This window comes from Nymphalis io, chromosome 13 (genome assembly GCF_905147045.1).
Source record: "Nymphalis io chromosome 13, ilAglIoxx1.1, whole genome shotgun sequence".
Classification (NCBI taxonomy): domain Eukaryota; kingdom Metazoa; phylum Arthropoda; class Insecta; order Lepidoptera; family Nymphalidae; genus Nymphalis; species Nymphalis io.
The window spans coordinates 8,587,658-8,609,691 of NC_065900.1; the positions used below are offsets into that span (position 1 = coordinate 8,587,658).

The 22,034-nt window shown below is 32.1% G+C and overlaps 1 protein-coding gene across 2 annotated transcripts in view; it reads left to right on the plus strand.

The window, feature by feature from the left end:
• The window catches only part of LOC126772643 (homeobox protein abdominal-A homolog), a 36,780-nt gene extending 15,177 nt beyond the window's left edge, over positions 1–21,603 (plus strand). For both annotated transcript variants that reach the window (XM_050493040.1, XM_050493039.1), the window contains exon 3: positions 17,548–21,603. In XM_050493040.1, coding sequence (XP_050348997.1) covers positions 17,548–17,945 — 398 coding nt within the window. In that variant the 3' untranslated portion in view covers positions 17,946–21,603. The remainder of the gene's footprint in view (positions 1–17,547) is intronic.
• Positions 21,604–22,034: the final 431 nt, after the last annotated feature.

Genomic DNA, 22,034 nt, shown 5'->3' on the forward strand with positions numbered 1-22,034 from the left:
GCATATTTTTATTTGCAACATAATATTAGCATACTTCTTAGTAACCGACCGGACAGCAAAGATAAATGTCATAACAATATTTACAAAGTGTACACACTTGATTATTCGCATGTGCAAGCTTTCAGCAATCGTAAATATTTTAAGTCGGCTACTTTTGCCGGTCGTATTGCAATAAAAATGAATTCAAATCGAATTACTTACGAAGGCCAGCTAACAAAGGATGTGTCAAATTTGAAATTGTAATCTTACAGTAAAATCTATGCGATTGATATAATTTTATTTAGACAGGTTTCAGCCCTTAACATTCGAGCGGTGTAGCGTAATGTATGTTAGAAGGATCCGAGGGGATCCCCGGGACTTAGGGTTGGTAGCGGGGGACAAGGACAGGGTGCGCCTGACATTGAAGTAGTGCCAATAACAGTGGTATAAATAGAAGGGGCCGGCGGTGCGAAGGGCGTTACATCGGTACGAGATCAGAATATTTTGTTAGTTCGCCTGATATCGCGTCCTAAACAACGGATTACAATGCGGGAAGGCTCGCCGATACCGATCCGAGCGCTTGATCAATTGCAAAGTCGATACAATTTATATCCTCCTCGCGCGAATTGATGCTTACTTTAACTGAGCACCTGTACAATATTGTACTTTTATTGGATCGTAAATCGAAACGAGCTTCGGTTTCGGTGGACGAAGATTTCATTAATTAATTATAACAAATCGATATTAAAGCTCCTGTTCAATATCAACTTATAAATCGAATTGAAATATGTAGCAATGACTCGAATGAATATAGTCTGACAGAATTTTTTTCCTTGATCATTAAAATTACATCTGAAAGAGACAAATTGCGATGTAGATTATTAATTTACCGTACCTAAGTAAATTATGATTCATCGAAATCCACTTCTGACTCAAAATCTACCTACCCGACATTTACAGAACAGCGTAACCTTTTAAAATGTGAAATTGGAGTCATACTCATTCGGCTAATCAATGATCTACAAAAAATATGGTGTAAGTATAAATATTTAGACTTAACCGACTTGTACAAAGGTAGTATTAACACCGAGAGATGTAATAAAAACGATAAATTCTTCCCCTAAAAATCGAACACCCTCGAAGTAAAAAATGACCAGGATAAATTGGAATGGTAGTGGCGGCCTATAAAACATTCAGTTTATGGGGTGTCATATTTACATTCGGGTGATATCGGTGGGAATACAGATAAGTATTTATCTATTACAACTATAAAAGGCCAACAAATAACAATAATACCTATGTTTCTATTGCTTATACAAACGCTTACAAAGAATAACTAATATTTTTTATTTTATATTATAAGAAACTGAAAGTTATTAAATTATATATTTAAATTTCAGTAATAAAAATAACAATACATAAAATTATTGTATGTTACATTTCTGGCAATCTAAATACATTTATAGATTAAAAACCTCTTTTTGCATTATAACGATTTCAGTATTATTCGAATTTACATATTATTGAAAAAATGTACATTCTTAATAAATAAAACATAATTGATTAAAATCGTAAATATTACTTACGTATAAATAAATAGTATATGAGATTAAAAGAGCACTTAGACTGAATTACTGAAAGTAAACATCGGCGTAAATTTAGCCGTTCACATTGATTACGTAAATGTAAGTTAGGTAGAGGAGGCACTCTTCATTTTATAAAACGTTCCTTTCAATTATATTTCTTACTCTTTCATACCTTATAGTAGTTTTTCATGAAGGTAAGAGACGATCCCTTATATCAATATTTCATGGAATGGAATTTATAAGTCTAAGTTTAATATGATAGGATATTTTAAGATTCATTTTTGCACAAAAAAATAAATATTAGATTTACGTTTATTTATGTAACATAAAAGACATATGAAAACGTATAATAAGAATAACAGTGTACATATGATGATGTATCTTTTACAAGAATTCTCTGACAGAAACCATATAGTAGTTAAAAATCCCTATTTACTGTGTGTCATTTACTTATTCATATTAAAATGTTGGCTTATATGAGAAGTCCATATAAGCCTAAAATATTACTTAATTTATTGAACTTTTACAAAAACATTGAAATTTGTTGCCATTTACAATATTTATATTACAAAACAGTCGTGAACACCCTTTAAATTGAGGCTTAAGATTAGTCCGAACCGCGTTACGGGAATAGCGCTGCTACCAAATAAAATGTTTAGGGTCATTTTGGCCGAGAACGAGCGAACCAGCTCTTCCAAATGCCGATAGGCCTATTCCACCCCACGCCCCTCGGGATACTCTATAGGTACACGGCTATCATAAATTTTTGGCCGCAAATTTGCAATCGTATCTTTTTGCCGCGTTGTAGAGGGTTCAACATTAACATAACTGCTACTCTAGCAATTTACCTTGTTACTTTATGATAGCTGTTTAATAGGAATTCACCAAACTCAATAGTTAATTTTTAACAAAATAGCTCCCACGTCCTTTAATTACATAACCTTTTAGCGTATTTAGCGCGTTACTTGAAATTTCTCTACTAACAATATTTTTGATGAATCTACAACACAATTCATATTTATTAAATACTTTTAATTTATTATTATACTTATATTATTATCCGTCATATTTATTCAACAGTTAACAACGGAACATAGTAATGAAACATATCTGCTCGAAGCTGGATTAAATTTTAATTATAATTGCGCCGTAGCAAATGGCGCCCGCTCAGCGAAGACGAGACTTGAATGCGTGAGATGCGCGATTTAATCGGTGGACTTATAACGAGGGTGAGGGAGCATAAAACGCATTCTTGAATTATAAGGGCTACATAATTGCACATCTATATGTTCTTTATTAAAATTTCTATTTACTTTCAAAATAAATTACGTTTATACTAAACGAATTACTGTTCGCTTATAGCGTCTATAAGGTCGAGCGCTTAAAGTAGCCTCTAATAATTTACGTGTAGTTCTATGACACATAATTTAGCCGTTACGTAGTTTACAAGCACATTACAGCACATGCCTTCGTCGTTCTACACTTAAGGGCACATAACACCCTTGAAATAGAGCTCTTGTAATTAAAACCCTCTAAACGGACAATTATGTAGTATGAACATAGTGGCGTCTCTTGAGGAGGATTCAACTGTTCACACTACAAGCGCAGGAGTAAATTTAATATTTACTAACTAAACTTAGTATAATCGCGCCAGACGTACTAACAAATTACAATTAATTTCTTATCTCATCTATTTAAAAAACATTTCAAATATATTAATATTATTATAAGTCGAGAGTTAGAGAGCTCACAATGGGCCTCATAAGAAGGCTCAAGGTCACTCAAAGGGCAATGGAGAGGGCTATGCTCGGAGTTTCTCTGCGAGATCGAATCAGCAATGATGAAATCCGCAGGCGAACCAAAGTAACCGACATAGCCCGAAGAACTGCTAAATTGAAGTGCCAGTGGGCGGGGCACATTGCTCGCAGAAGCGACGGCCGCTGGGGCAGAAAGGTTCTCGAGTGGCGACCACGAACCAGAAGACGCAGCGTGGGCAGGCCCCCTACAAGGTGGACCGACGACTTAGAACGAGTCGCGAGAAGTCGTTGGATGCGGGCAGCGCAAGATCGGCCAACGTGGAAATCCTTGGGGGAGGCCTTTGTCCAGCTGTGGATGTCTTTCGGCTGATATGATGATGATGATGAAGTCGAGAGTTATTTTTATTTATATATATATTTTTGGCACAACGCACTTTGACAATAATAAAGCGAAATTGATATTAACGAAATATCAGTCAGCTTGCCTTCCATCGAAACTAATATTTTTAATTGCGTCGAACCAATCAACGCATTAACTGCATCCACATTGAGCCGTCTGAGCCCGCATTAACTTCCAATCAAGAGAATTTATTCCGACCGACACATAATCTATAAATAACATCGTTGAATTAATAAGCGCACAATAGGACAACTAACGAGCGCAGTTGGGGGCCAGTGTTGCCAGTGGTGTATTAAATTTGCATGTTAGCAACCCTATTATACCCTTGCCCCGCCTTGTCCATAGCCAAATGCTTCGGCCGCCATTTTTGGTCAATGCAAGGGTAAATGCAATTATATGCAGCTGTCTTCAGTCGTCACATTTATGGTAATTAAAAATATTTTAAGCTTGTAGGTATATTCTTCGTTCCAATCAATCTTTACTTAAAACAAAAAATACAATTTGTTTGTGGTATAAAATAATATACAGTCATAAAAACATACAAGCGCTTTGTGAGATTAAAAACACGATATTCAATTTTATTACGTTATAAATAGCAAAAATATTTACTCTCTTGTTTAATTTAGGATTTTAAAACCTTGCAGTAAATAAAAACATTATCTAGTAAAATGTTTCACCGATAAAAGCCACAATTTTCGTACGAAACTCTCTGACATCGATACTATATTACATTAGGGAGAACATTATACGTAACATTTGGGACTCCAAGAGAAAGAACCCGGGTATATTATAAAATATAACAGCGTTCTTCCCTTTGTTTTTAAAAACGTATCAGGTACCTCCGGAATGGGGCGCGAGCATTGCGGTATTCAAATTTGCCAGTCGGTAGGGGAGGCCAATTTGTTTTAAATTACGTTACGATATTACATTCGGAGTTAAAATATTACTGATGTACTCGTACCTACACAACGGGAGAGGGTTGGCATAAAGTATGAACCTGTTCCAATGCTTAATTACATTATCTTATTATACGGACGCCCACATTCATATAATTTATTCTAGATGCCTAGAATTATAAATGAGTTGTCATTATTCAAGATAAATAATTAATAAGCGCTGTACCTAAGCACCATTTATATGTATAAATCTACTGCCGATAATAATTCTAACAATTTGAATATGCATAATATATAATTGTTAAGGAAGCACGCAACACAGTATTACGATATTTTATAGGAAAAATTAAATCTTCAAATTTATATTCGTAAATAACTAAGAAGAAGAGTATACATAATTGGAATTATATAAAACTTATATTTTTTCCCTGGTTTAATTGCTAGTTAGCACTAAAATACGACATACAAAGTAAGACAGAGTGAATTTAATTAATCAGGTGTCAATTCATTGGTACCTATGTCTCATATAGATAAACTTGTAAAAACGATCACTGCAAACGAGTTCGGAGTTAAATCTTATTCACAATAAACGAGTCGAGACAAAACGAGAACGTTAATAAAGATATAATAATAAATATCTTGGAGGAAAACCTTTCGGGATTCGAATCAAGTTAAGGGTAGGAAAATTGCGACAGTCCCTGAGGAGGTGCGGGGCAAGCGACAGCTGTAGCCTAATGTCCTTTCTATTTATCTGCGATCGGGGAAACGCGGGTATGTAGATATAGATGTGTCATAATATAATATACGAGTTATCGACTCACAAATCTCGTCTTGCACAGATGTGCCAATTTTATGACAGATTTATATCATTTAATATTAGATTAACATGAAATAGTTGTAAAATTGTTTTGTAATATGTCTAGCGTGCTAGGGCACTGTAAATTAGTTTTATTAATATAAAACATATCCGACTTACTCTATGATTTATATGTACTAAAACCATTTTCAAAACGCAATCGAATTAGTTCATGTTCGATTGCTTACGAAGTGACATTGCGTAAGCGATGACAATCTCAGTTTTATGAAGGAGACATCGTAAATGTCTATTAATATGAATGGGCTCCAATTACTTTTATGATTCGCGTTTTGTTGAGAGTTGCTCTAAAAAAAGTTTACGATCATTCGCGCCCCCCATCTGCTTGACTTTATATATCTATGGGGAAAACGTTGATACGTCTATACTTGGACAATCGACGAGTAAGGCAGATGTATCTCGAATTGGACCCACCTGTTTATACTTCGATACTGAAAGGAATTTGATCTAGTTTATTTTATGTGCTTTATATAATTCAGTTAACAAGCGTATGTTTCTTTCAATACGATAACATGTAAAGGACGCGCGTGCCGATGTCAATGTCAGCCTAATCAATCATCGTGTTTATAAGTAGTACACCTTGTACTATGGCTTCCTTTGTTAAGTGTGTTATTCAGCGTTATATTTTGGGATTTATTTAAATAAGCTATTTATTAACATAAATTCAAAAATTATGAGAATATTTAGCTTGTGATCGTTTGATGTATTTATTTATGCAACGAGCATCTCAAAGGATATATTAACACCATTGAAATTTCTTATGAAATCGCGAACGATTTTATTTAAGTTTATTTCATCATACTCATGGCTCGTTTATCTCGACGCACGGCATCAGGAATCGTAAATCGTTTTTAAGGCCATATCCAATAATATAATTACGAAACCCCAACAAAAGTACTAAATATCTCAGTTGTAAAGTGCAAGGAGTCTCCGAAAACGACTTATGAGTCATATACTCTGAATTATACTCAATTCTGTAGTCAGTTATTGACTATCAAACACGTTAAACAAATAAAATCGACATTGGAACATCTGAAACGTTCAATAATAGCCATTCAGTGAATCAGAATGCGTTGATTTGAATTAATATCGCCCAATAACGGAATGCCGACTTCCTGTAGTCTGTGCCAGCGGGCCGGTGCGTCTATCAAATCATATGACCCGTTGAATGCGTCTTACTCCACTTTTATCGGTTGTATCAGTCATAAAATGCTAATGAACGAGCGTTTCGGACCAAACATCCGAGCGCGATATTCATATGACGGTATAAAACGTAACCCGAAGTCGACACTTCGTTGGAAACGTAATCGTAATCGCTGTGTGCGCTTTCAAAACATCGCGCGTAACTCGACCGCCTCAATGGTGGTTAAGATAGCGCAATGTTTTCAAAAGCTCTCTTATGTACGACTGATATATGCCAACAAACATACATTGTCGGTTTTCTTTGACTTTCAAGACAGCGTGTAAGTGAAAAGACCGTTTGTGCAGCATTGTTTTATTGGATAAGACAAGGTGGCTTGAAATATTATACGTGAAAATTACACATTCCTTAATTACTAAGCAAAGACAGTCGTCCCTTTGGTGCTTTTCCATGATTATCTGTGATTGACAGAGACATAAAATTAATTATTCGAATTTTCAATAAAAATAATAAGGAAAAGAACCGGAGTCACCGACATAGCTTGCAAAATTAGCAGGCTGAACTGGCAGTGGGCTGGTCACGTATGTCGTAGAACCGATGGCCGTTGGAGCAGACGATTCCTAGAGTGGAGACCGCGAATCGGCAAGCGCAGCGTAAGGCGCCCTCCAGCCAGGTAGACTGACGACCTTAAGAAGGTGGCGGGCACCAACTGGATGCGGAAGGCGGAGGACAGGGAGCTTTGGCGCACCTTGGGAGAGGCCTTTGTTCAGCAGTGGACAACGATTGGCTGTTGATTGATTGATTGATTGAATAAAAATAATATCCTAAAATTAAAAAATAGTTACGTTAACAGATTTCAATCTAAAATATATATAAAACCGTATTATCGGGTTATCTTAACACATGTACGAGTCACGGTAGTGACATTTACATTAACTCACTTTTTGTTACATTTCTGTTTCTAGGTTAATTGGTAATATTATGATAGGTCGTGTTATTGTTAGCAATAAAAAAATCGATATCAAGTCATCATATAAGTAATTTGTAATTAAAATTAGTCATACTATCTAGAGTAATTATAGTCTAAAAACTATTACTATAATTTTTATTGAAAAATTCAAAAATGGTTATTTTTCTTTTTTCAAATAGACGACATAATATCATGAAACAATAAGTAGAAATTGTCGGTTGGCAATTCTTTGTTTGTTTCTTGGTTTCTAGCAATTTCTCAAGATAAATTTAAAGCCACCACTGGTTCGTAATATACTACCTAGATTCCACCAAGAAGAACCAACAAGAAACTCACTAGTTACCTTTTTTATACTAGAATCCTGAATAATCTGAAATTAATGAAAACTTACTCCAAGCCCTTTTATCATTTTATAATCTTGTACAGTACAACAATACGTCCTATTCATTAATTTATTCTTTTAAGATGATCTTTAAATTTATTAATGGCTAAAGGTAACTTCCATCACTGGTGCGCGTCTAACATACAGTAAAGCCTGTAAAATATCCATCAATGTCGGCTGAACAATATTTAGTTATTTAAAAATGGTATGTGACACATAATACTGAGCGTAACAGTATTTTTTGTGATGCTCAGAGCGCGTTATCGGTGAGTGATGGAGTCATTTTCAAAAATAAAACGTCCCTCTCTCCTTGTCAAGAGAACGTACGACCGCTTCACATTAATATATTATCAAAATAATGTTCTCTCTAAGCCGTACGTATGTTCGTAGGTGCCCGAGCGGTCGGCTTATCTCCAAACAAATACTCACAAATAATATCTAATAGGAAATGAAGTACGTACTTAGCGAGGCAATTTGAAGTTTTAAACATCCTGTTATAGTATTAACACGTGGTGGGCTAGTGTAAATATTGACGACGAAAAATTAAAGCAGAATAAGCCAATTGTTTCCGGACGTCCGAGATATACACAGATTCATATAACATATTCGGCTTGTTATTTCAACGAATCGTCTGTCTAATACATTTTTCATAGAAGTCACTCGATCGGTATAAATAACTATGCTCTTGATAAAACTTGTAAACATACGGCGAACGAAATATTTAAAAAAAAAGGTTTATTAAGAAAAAATAAATAAAATTAATTGTTATTGCTCGAAGCTTTGTCTCCATTAAAACATCAGACAGAAAATGTTAATTATTCGCTCCGCATTCGCCAACAGTCGCTGCACTTGTTTTTTTGCAAATAACGTTTGCTTCAGGATTAAGTTTAAAATACTTTTTTCCTAGTGTGCTATTAAGGCACACGAATATCATCCCTATATCGTAGGCACACGATTTTCATCTCTGTATACTAAAAAATAAAGTGAATTCTTCTTGCACTTAGGTTGAAATTCGGACGTAATTGTAGCTATGCAAAATTTCCCCTGCAAATTTTAGTTAATTATGCACGGAAAATTTAAGAACTCTGTAATAAGTACTAAATATTTACTTAGCTTTTTGCTCAATGCATACTTCTGTGTGATTAATTCTTTGTTTGTTTCGAATAGTTAGTAGGTACGTACGAATATTGAAAAACGTTTTTGTTGAGGTATATTCTCTAGGTAAAAAAAAATATTACAAATGTCTTCGTAACTCGGATTCATAACAAAACCATCGCGCTATTAATTGTGTCGTTTCTTGGATGACTTTAGAAAAATGTACATAACTTAAAGAAGCGGGTTTCCGTTTCATTCACATTAATATTTGTGTATATTCGTTTACATTGCCCATTCCGTGTGGGTTATGATGCGATTCGAGATGCGAAACCGGTTCGGTCGGCTACTGAGAGCTTTTACGGTGCACGACAATGATCTACAACGCCTTTTGAAAGATATCTGCATACGTGCCTGCGAAATATATGCATTTTCCTTCTCGAATGTACTCATGTGAAATTTATGCAGAGTTGCTGTTGCGTTACTCATAACTCATTTTTAATTTCATCGTGTTTTCTAACACGGTAGACATACCTATTTTATTTTTGACATTTATAAGATACTAGTTTCAGTCCGTGGCTTAGAGGCTGATTGCCTTTTATCCTTTTCAGTGCCCCTGACAACGTGTATGCAAAATTTCATGATGACTGGTTGAGTAGTTAAAAACGTAAAGAGGAAACTCATGCTCGCATTTATATTATTATTAAAGATTATTTTAAAAATTTTCAGTACATGTTTCACTTTGTGCTTTGTGTTTTTCACTTTTTTTTTAATAATTACCAATACCTGAGAGACGTTCGGCATGTGTATATAACATTGGTATCAATTGTTATAGAAATTGGAAAGTACTGAAGTGCCGTTAATGCAAATTTACAACAAAGTAGATGGTATAAAAATTGAAATTTAAAAAAATTTAAAAATTGAATTGAAAAAACAATGATTGAATTATTTTTTCATCTTAAAGTTCATCAAGCATCAAGGCATCTTAATGTTTTTTTTTTTACAAATACTCCTGAGCTTTTTATTTACAAGCGGTTTCAAATATTTGTGAAAATAATATTTCCATCAACCTCATATGCAATTATATAAATACCATCAATTGTATAATAAATAAAATACTTGATTTTTATTATACCTACGCTAATATCTAATACAGTTTATTAATGTTTGTCAAAGGTTTTAAATATAAATATTAGTAGGGACTTTTTGCATGTAAAGCTATAAGCACTTAATTACAAACTATAAAGACATATAAAACGCAGAAATTTTCATTAATAGGCAAACACAATGACAGGAGTGCATAATTTAGCATACGTAGAAATGCACCTTGCATGCACGCAAACTGCTTACGAAAACAGATATAAAATATGTAAAATACTGTTAATTAAAAACTACGACCATTTAATTATAAAACGCCAAATACCTACATTAAATGTCTCTATGTAAATGCATAGTACCTCGCTTGTAAATATATTATTTATGTAAGGACCAAAGTAGATACAACGTCACTTAAACGACTCATATATAAAAACTATGAACATTATTAAAACGCAATATAAAAATTAATTACTGAAAACATCGGGATACATACGTAGAAAGGACAAAATATTCAATTTTTTTTCGTTTGTTTTATACCAATGACAGTATGACAGTTTAACCCACTCTTATCAAATTAAAGTTGATTATAAATAGTTACGAATAAGTAATGCAGTATAATGGAAACATTCAGACTAATTAAATCGAATGTTATGTGTCATTTGCGATATCATACGACCTTTTTATCTCGGGTATAGTCATCAATTTCAATAATAGTTCTCATAACGCTCTTTGTGTATAATAATTATACTGTTAGCTATAATAAAAAGCGTTTTATAACTACAATATATGTGCAATCTGCGATTCAGTGACCACTGTCTTAGGATAGATGTATGTTATGTATTTATAATTGAGTCGTTGATTATTGTAATAACTTTTCTTATCAATAATGGATAATGTTTCTTACATAATAATATTACTTAATACTTATCTTTTATTACCAAGTTATTCTTTCGTCTATATCGGAGAATTATAAAGGTCTTTGATTTTGAATATGACGTCATCGTCGATAAAAATCAAAAATGACTACGAAAAAAAATGTTCGAAACAAGATTGTTGGAAGCCTGTAAGCGTTGCTTCGAGTACATGGTAGACTTATCTATAGAAAGTCTGCGTTTTTAGGTAACTAGTTACATTGTCATTTAAATTGCATTGTCTTGATTTTCGTAGGTCTAGTAGCTTATAAGGTTTCAGATCCTAGGTTATAGGTTGAAATCCAGGATCCGACCGATAACGAACAGTAGGCATTACACTCCAGTACCGCGGGACGCACGTAACTATGTTGGTCCTGCGCCTGACCTTTTTTAGATCGTGTTAAATTGTCGTCCAATCAGGTAACGATTGCGAAAATAGAAGTATTTTCACGCTCTCCCATTACGCATTAGGCATTAATTCGACAGAGAATCAGGTTACAGGAATGACTTTATATCTTTGTTGTAAATTTTTATACTTCAAGAGAATATTCCTTTTATTTTACTTTATTTAAGATAATATTATAAATAACAAGAAATATACAAGTTGATAAAAAAGTTATCCCAAGTTGAACAACAAATAAATTTAATATAAAATCACTAAGCTTTGTTCTTTTTTCTAAATAAAATACTACAATATCGACTGTAAGATTTAGTATTCTTTATACAAAAATGTTATACTGAAATACGCAAATCACATTTAAAAATAAACACACGCTGTGTCTGTTATAAATTGTTTTATTTTAACAGTTAAGTCGGGTAAATATCTCTATTTTGAAGAGCTAACTATATAAGATGCAATCATTCTTATTTTATCTCGCTAAATAGGAATGTATTAGAAGATAAAGCTTACTTGATTACTCGTCTTGACTCTATAAATCGTCTGCTGGCAACTAAAGCAATATTAAGAAAATCCGAGAGATTGTTCTCACAGAATAATTCAAAAAGAAGTTAATGGACACGGAGCTCTTATTTTAAATTCTGACCTAAATTCTTTGACATTTTTAGTTTCTCACATTCGCTCTTACTGAACGAATATTTCATTCATCAGTATTAAAAATACCATTACATATATATAATAAAAATAAATTGTAGATTATTTCGCTATAAATTTAATATTTATAATCTTTTACTGAATTACGGAGCCAAAACCGCACCGAGTTGCATTAATGTAATTAGAATATTTGATTGACCATTACATTAATTCAAATTAAATCAAATAAAATAATTTTAATTTATTATAAAACTAAATTAAATAATGTTTTTAGACTGTTGTTTTATATAATTTGAATCTGAAGGATTTCATATTACTGAAAAACGGCTTTCCAGTGTGTTGCAACAGAATATTTATTCAAAAAGCATTTATTTGGGATCAATTTAAAATGAGTAGTTATATATTCTTAATGGTTGCTAAGCTATTTTTGTTTTATTTTTAGAATGTTCCATTAAATTAAAATGAGTAAGGAAAGGAAAATGGTTCAAACTTAACGCAATATTGTAAAGTCCCATGCATAGGCATTTAAATGCTTGAGGCGTTGACCCGTCGTACACTAAATCAGGTTGTCTGCAGTTGTTAGTTCGTTTGTGCGTCCGTCCGGAGCTCGCTCAACTTCGTGCCTACAATCCTGAGTGCGAAAAGCTTTATGCAATACTTACATACACAGAAATTAAAAATTTTTAGTCAATTTAATTTAATTGATCTTTTATTAGTGATATTAAACTATTATATCGTTTCAATTTTTACATTTGATATTTAAATATGCATGTATCGATATTTTATTTTTTAATTCTAATACAATATCAAAGTAACGATTTTTTCACTCCGCATTAAATGGCATACTTACTTTTTAAGTGCAATGATAAGATAAATTTAGATTTATGATTTTTAAATTAGAAAGTTATTACGTAAATGTAATTTAAAATCACTATAAATATGCAGAGCACTGCAATTTTGCAATGAATTAGATTTAAGTATTGTGTTTCAGTTCTTGAAGTTAGTAATAAGTCAAGATTTTGTGACAACCCTATGTTCAAGGCAATGTCCTTTAGCCAGTGAAGTACAGAACAACATTGTGATGATTTAACTGGCTCACACAACGAGCAAAAATAGGTCTTTCCGACTTGTACAAGCTTGAAACATTTATTCTGTAGTCAAATAAATTAAGTACTACATCTACAAATACGCCGCTTTTCCTGCCCGACTTAAGAAAATTAAGTTTGTTTCATATTTGTAGTTCATAATACAATTATAAAATATATGTTCTTAATATAATACTTACTCATAATAATAGTCCTTACAATATCTTCTTAGTATGGCTTAATTTGAACTACATCAAGATTTTCATTCTCTTTTGCAATGCTGGTACAAATATAAAATATTTTTAAGTTCTTTTATGATGTGGTATACACATTAACATTGAAATAATAGTCAATTAAACAGTGAAATTAGTTATTTCGAATACCAAACTATTAGCTTAAACGTGTTCTACGGCGTTAATATTAAGCTTACCAACCGAAACAATTCCAAACTCGTGGGTAATACACGATTTCTTTTTTAACCTCTCAATTCATGTGAAATTTATTCATTATTTTTTACCAAACGGTAATTTTAGTTCAGTTTAATGAATTTATGGCTCATTATATCTAGATACACACATTAAAAGTATTTAATAATTACGAGATAATTTGAATTTTATTGCTCGAATAAAAAATAATCTTATATTTTGCACCTTAAATTTTTGCCTGACTTGTAAAATATGTTCAAAGTTCAGATTAATTTTATTTAAAATTACAACTAATCCTTTTTTGAACATGAATTGAACTCAGTTTCGTAGATTTACACATTTCAAAATTCGAATGCAAACTATTTTAAGATGGCGCTGGTTGTAATAAAGGCGATTGTCGAGTTACGATGCTATAAAATGTCGCTAACACGCAGCTACAAAGCCCTTAATAATGCAGAGCCTTAAATGTCATTTAAATGAATAATAAATAATCAATAAACGTTATATATAATTATGGTTAAAGTATCATCCTATTAAAATTATAACTTGACTATTTTCAATAGCCCCTTTAATATTCGATATCTTCGGCAAAATTTTCATTTATATTTGTTAAAGTAAATAGCATATTATAATGGCATATAGCACTTACTGTGAAATAAATATATGTATTATAATTTTATCAATTCGTCAGTATTTAAAGACAGTGTGTTTCGTAGTACCGTAATGTAATATATTCACTAAAACAATTAAACGTAATCCAATAAATAAACATTGCTTAGTTATTTATGCAGATATATATAATAAATTTTATGTGAGACAGGCACAATTAACCTTTAACAAATATTTACTTAGTGCGTAATTTGATCATTTGAATACAATCGATAGTTAACACATTATTGAGCGAATTAATTGAATTTACCACACCTATGTTTCGACACACCTACACTAAGCTAAAATAATTTAGGAAGAGTGAAAGTCTAATTATACTCTTAGGACTATAGCCAATGTAATGAATTTGTATGGTTTTCATATAAAATACTATCAAAAGTACATCAAATAAAAAAAAGTCTGAAACACTAATTTAAAGCGTACAAAATCATAATTCGTTCGGTAAAACTATTAAAAGCAGCTTTATCCGATTAAATATATTGCTAGCCATAATAGTTAATAATAATTCAACGCCTCGAAGCAGTCACATAATTTCTTGTTTTCAACTATCTAGACACGGTTCTCCAGAAGCTGACCGACCCAAGCTCGCTCTATAAATAACCTTCTTAGCAGGCCAGCGATATAATTCACAAACGGACCCTTAATATTCCACTCCGACGGGACATTTATCAAATGCTATGTAGAACGGGTTCGGTATAAAAGGTGAGCAGGTTTATACAAAGTTAAATAAAATAATAAATAAGCAAGACTTGAGATTTATTTCAAAGAAAAAATCGATGTAAGAGCCAGGTCTTGTCGCCGTATGTTTATAGTCGTCCGGTGTCGGCGCACGATATACGTCTCTAATTAATGCCGCGCTCCTCCCAGAGATATATTGTGTTCGGCGTCCTCCTTTTAACTTATTTCTTTTAAATTCTAAGATTAGAAATAAATAATTGGATTGCTGTATTTTATCTGACGATGTTATCTTGTAACGAACTTTAGAAACAATACCCGCTTTACACTAATTCAAATTAAGAAACTGGGAAAATAAATGCTAATGAGCTTAGTCTGCATCCTGTATAGGTGATCTGTGTCGAGTCATGGGAAACGCTCGACGATATAAGTAAAAAAAGAACAGGTACGCTATACATGGCCGACTTTACTCCCCGCGACTACAATGCAAAGAGAATAATGGGACTCAGCTGACGGGAGGTGCCTTCGACCGTTGTCATGGCGACCGAGCGAAGGGTGGCCAACCTGCCTGCGCTAACATATTACAAACACCGACAAAACGAGGATCATCTCATCCCCACTACACACAGATTTAGACTCTGTGATGTAAACAAGAAGGATCTGTTTCAAAGAACGACGACATCCTTTATAACCTTTCACTTTGATAGGATAATCGGGATGTGTGTATTGTTAGTTTGGGTTCCATCTTTGCTTTTTAAAATTAGAATAACTGTTGCTATCTCGTTTCTACTCATCTTTCTCGAAACATTACAGCAACCGCAATATTATAATTATATACAATACTTACATTTATGATGCTTTAAACATTGTTTTGGTTACTTTTTAACATCATCATCCGTAAATGTTATTGCGACAGTAAAAATGCAATTACAGTAATTTATTGTTCATAAAAATACCGTATCTGGTATACATTTTTGGTCACATGATTTACCTGGTCGTTACATATTTATATTTAAGTAGGTAAAACAAGTTTATAGCTCTTGAGAGATTCTAAAATGAACTTCATTACTTTGTAAATAAGCAGCCATTAATTACTTATCAAGTGTTGTTTTTTAAAAGACTTCCTTTGTTCTTTAATTAAAACCCGTAATGTTAACATCGCATTTTCAAATAAATTAAAATCTAATCTGCTTAAACTTTATATACGATTTTTTTCGTTTAATGATTACAAAATGTTTCGTGTTTTAAACACTTAGATAAAAAAGTGGTAAGGACCATGTACAAAAACAATTTTTTTCTGCTTCTTGATCAAAGACCAATTTCCAACATAGTGGCTAATTCGATAAAGTATATAGGTAATGGCTGTTTCTACCTTACGGTACTAGCATATGTTATACTATTAAAAGGATTATGTATTTAACATACCCAAATCATTTAATTAATCTTTATCAATTCAAAAATAAGTCACGAAATATCGTTTTGTAAATATCACTAACACACACATGTGTAGCATGACATGTTGATCAAATTTATTGCATATTAGTCTTTATTCTTAGCGATGTAAGAGCTACTTAAAAGCTTTTAAGCTTAAATTCCAACGGCTGGTCCACTATCAATTATACACGTAGGGTAGACTATTTATCTTGCCTTATTTATTGACTGACTCAAAACCTGTCTGGGTTCGGCTCGACCGTCATGTAACCGAAGAGTAGACCCAAAGATGTAACTAAGAAAGAACGCATTACAAATACCTACTCCTACTTAAATTTTTGTTTCTGAAATAACTCGCGGTGTTAGTTACCTTTATAAAAAAATCTAATACGGACGGCCTAAAATTTTATTAATGACATCGTATTAATTTAATTTTAGTTTTAATTCGTTTAAATTTTTACATTAAATATCTAACGTTAGATAAATTAAATTTGGATGTCTTATCTTTGTGAAGGCAAAGGGTTAAAACTTTCACAGTTTCCTAGAAAAACTCTTTACCATCCCAACACAAAGCGCCACCTCACAAAGAATTAGAAAGTTGTGCAACCCTTGCGCACTCGGACTTTTTTGTAACGATTCCTTTTTAAAATCTCCATTGTAAATACTTGGTCCATTTACTTCTCTTAACCCTTTCCGTTACTTTTCTACTGTGAGAAAAGATCTTGTACTGACACTTGTATATTTAACGGTTTGTTTATAAATATGTTGTTATCTATATGCCACATCGTAAAACTATTTTTTAACCTAATTGTAAATCTATTAAGTTCGATATTTGATCTACTTTGAGGTTGGTCCCAGTAGCGGATTGCTCTAAAATTAACTTTACAGCAGCGATAAAATATTAATGAGCTATTAAAATCTAAGATGCTATAAAAGTGAAATTTAATGGCCTGCTCGAAGCCTTTGCTTTGCGATTCGCAGGCTTCGCTACGAGCCAGTGATATATGTTTGCAATAAATCGATTTAATGTTAATGAAATTATTTACCTATTGTCATAAAAACCGGTCAGTATTCTGCTATCTCTTTCGAATGTAGCATTAATTTATTATTTTATTTTCTCTTCAGGACCAAATGGCTGCCCACGACGGCGAGGACGACAGACATACACCAGATTCCAAACACTAGAACTAGAAAAGGAATTCCATTTCAACCACTATCTGACGCGCAGGCGTAGGATAGAGATTGCGCATGCACTTTGTCTCACAGAGAGACAGATAAAGATATGGTTCCAAAATCGACGTATGAAGTTAAAGAAGGAACTGCGTGCTGTTAAAGAAATTAATGAACAAGCGCGCCGAGAGAGAGAGGAACAGGATAGAATGAAACAGCAGCAGCAGGAGAAGCAGGCCAAGCTGGAGAGCCAACACCATGGCCATCACGTGACCCACCACCATGATCCTATGAAAATGCCAATCGACAAAGGTTCCAGCGACATCCTCAAAGTGAATAAAGTGCCGACGTAAGGCACCTGCCTACCGCTTAGTAAATCCTGACTGATACTGTATCATATAGTGTGAATACATGAACGGAAGTGTTACGTCCATATGGACCTGCGGGCAGCATTAGTCCTCTCGTATCCACTAGTTTTATGTTTTGCGGCTGATTTAGTAGGAGTGTCGCCTCGTTGTGGAGGTGTTCGTGACTTTTATTGTATTAATGTTCCTTTAGTGCGAAGGACTTGCCTCGGTGTCGTTCGCTGGTGGACAGGCTGGTGATGTGCTTTAAGCATTTATTTTGTTGCCATAACCACACCATGTATTGCAATAATATTTTACTAAATTTTACAAAAGCGTTAGTATCGCTCTAAGATTTACAACTCCGAGTGAACTTCGGTATTGTTAGTTAAGATTTAAAATCTGTGAATCTCATAGTATTTATTGCTACCATTTACTTTAATCCATTATGTTATATTTTTTTATTAATACATATTATATTATGTACATTTTGATGTATATTTTATTATTTGTCTACTTTTAGTGGACTGGTTATGTTTTGATGGTCACATTTTTTTTATGATCGTAAAATTTGTTGTATTTTATCAGTTGATTTCGAAAGAGTTGCTTTTATTATTTGTCCATATTGTAATTCATTTAATAGTTAGGTTCGAAGATTGTTGTTTGATTTGAACATTTAATTTTTATTGCGCAAAAATATTCGCAATCATATAAATATAACATTTACTATTTCGATATGAGCGTTAGACGTATAATTGAAACAAATTACGTATTGAAGTACAATTGAAAGTAGGTTTTCATCATGACGTACGTTGTGTTTTGTATTCAATGTTTTCATAAGAATATATAATTCGGTATTTTTGATGATAGTTCTACTTAAATCTTGTCCAGATGTTTAAAATTCTTATAATGTAAAAAAATAAACTTGCATTGAGTCCATGCATCCCAAATCGTCAGATGTTCAAAATTATATACGTAACATTGATACATATAATAAACAATAATGTGACTAAAGTAAATTTTACATGTAATTTTAAAGTTGACTAGCTTAAGTGTACTATACATAGATAATATAGGTTCGACTTTAAGTGTTGCTAAGATAAACAGAATGCCTACCCCGCGGTAGAACATGATATACCTACTTTGATTTGCCTAATGATGTTTCTGAAGCTGCTTTACCCTTAACCGACGATCAAATGCTCATATTTTATTCATAAAATATATTGAATTCACAAGTGAGTACTCGATGTGATCAGTAGTTCATACAAAACTTATTCAATCACTGAAAGTATTTCTATTCGATCGTTTTTCGTGTACAACATTACTTTGCTCTCAAGTCCACGTTGTGCCAAAATATTATAAAAATTAATTAAATTTGTACCATAAAACATTTATGAAACAAATGCAGTAACAAACACATTTCGCTTAGAACAAAAATCATGTATTTCTTTATATGTGAATCAGAACAAATACTAAATTAGGTCTAAAAAATAATTAGTGTTGTTAGTCACCATTATACGTAAATTAATGTCAGGGTAGAATTAAAGAAAATTTAAATAAATATGTGTACTAAATTGACATGTTCGCTTAATTTTTATAATCATCACTCAATATATATCTGTCCACTTTAACTTTCTTATTATATCAATCAGTAGATGTAATTTATATTATATCTGGATATCATTAGCACAAGTCCTCCTTAGACTTAAGAATTTCACAAGAACATTTTTCTCATATTACGAGTAAGAAACACAATTATACAATCTACATATATTTAATAAACATATTTTTTCCAAAATGAACAGAAGCAATATTTACTTATTATAATGATGTCCATAGTTCGTTTCTCGATATCCTTTTCGTTATGAAAAGTTAATCGTCAATTCGATATTGTTACTTAATTTAAATTAATAAATATTTAAAAAAATGAAAAATACTGAAGTGAAAACATTTAAGGATATTATTCGTAACGTAAAAAAGCTTGGAATGGTATTCATATTAATTATTATTTACACGAAATTTTAGTTCCTTTAACTCGTTTCAAATTGAGATATCGGCGCTCGCCGGATATTTGCAATAAATAATTGACACATTGCATGAGCTGTAGTCGTCATGTAAGATTACTGTAAGGTTGTCATTAGTAAGTAAAATAGAACCTTTATCCCATCTTACTTTTAAATATGAATCGAGAATGATAATCGAACAAAATGTACTTAAGTAAATTTCGTATATCTAAGCTTTATAAGTTATAATGCATAGTTAATAAATAACTTAGAAACTGGTAATAAAATATAAGCGTAATAAACCAGGCGAAGTATTTGATTAAAAGCGCTTAATTACCTATTTAGTATCGTTCGTAATGATTATGATTGGAGGAAACGATAGTACTATTCGGAATAGACGAGCGTACACACTGGCACACGCGTCGAGAACGGTAACTTTAGCGCAATGTGTGTATACGAACTTATATTGTTGTTTCTATATTTGATCCCGTTGTGAACATTTGCTTTAACAATAACTGTTTCGTTACTCGTATGGGTCTGTGCAAATTAATCTCTTTTTTAATCTATACGACTATCGCCTTTATTATTATTTACTGTTACGCGATTCCTAATTAAGTTTCGTTTCTAACAATAGGTAAAACTTTTAACGTATTAGTAATAATATTTGTGTGTATGTTCGTCCGATGATTTATGTCAGGTTCTCTTTATTGTTTCTGCCTCGTAAAGAACTGTAGATAATTCACGAGGAACAATGAGCAATTTGCTAAATAGATTATATACGACCTCCATCCGTAATATTGTCTTGCCATACTGCTAGTGTTTCGTAGACTAAAGGTATTATTATAATACCTGGCTGAATATAGATTTCAATATATAATCTACCCTACCGTATTATTCTTAATTATAATTTCTCTTATTCCATTAAAATGAAATCAGACGAGGTTTTCCAGTTCTATAGATTACTTTATATTATAATAGTTTTTAAAACATCGTTAAGTTGTAGTACCCATTACGCCATTTAATTTTTAAAATATATATTTTAACAAGACTTCTGTTCTGTTAGGTTATGTCTGAATGATTGTTATTTTTATCTTAATATAATTGTAGTTATGTATGTATGTACCTAAATTTATATTTTCGAAAATAGTAACTAAATCGTCGTAAAAATTAAGTAATTGTAAATAGTCGTGAAAGTTTTATGTGGCGCATTATATGAATATATATCTTTTTGTTTTATATTTTGTTTTATGTTATGTATTTATGTAATGGACGTACGTATTAAATGGATTTCACTTGACTACGATGACAAAGCTTATTAGTAGAAAAACCGCCTTTAAAATTTTTAAATCATTTTGCTTAATAAATGTATTTTAAAATAGTTGATTATTTTTTATTATTATGAATAAGCTGTAACTGTTTTTGAAGTGTTGGATTTATAAAAAAAAAAGTATTTTGTTTTTTTATTTTATTATTATTGATTGGTAATATTTATAGAGATTTCTGGTCAAGTGAAATCGAACGTACGTCTCAACGTGACTGTGTCGTGTTAAAATAAGAAAATAGAAGGGTGATTGTATATGAAGCCCGCATTCAATATTGTAATATTAATTTCGAAAATTCAAGAGAATAAAGAGTTAATGAAACAATGGATATTTTAATATTATAAACCTTGCCCCCCCTCTTCAAATACATTGAAGAATTATAACCTATATGAATAATGTAATACATAGTGTTGTTATTTTATGTTAATAAAGTAAATATCAAATTCTTATTGTTGTTACTATATTATTTTTTATTAAACCCCTAAACCGATTAACATATAAATATTAAGCTAGTTTACGATTTCTAAAATTACAATTAAAAAGAAAAGTATTGAAAAAATCAAAATTGCACAACCTTATCGCTGATATTATAGATATTAAAATAAAAAAGTGATCATGAAAGTGAGCTGCCTAAAAGTCCCGTAACGAAGACACCTGATAGTTCTCCTTATATTAAATATTAACCTCTGTTTATAATTAATTAATAGTTCATTATTTTTAATTAATTAATATTAACTAAAACGAACAATGGACACTCAACATATTACTACATA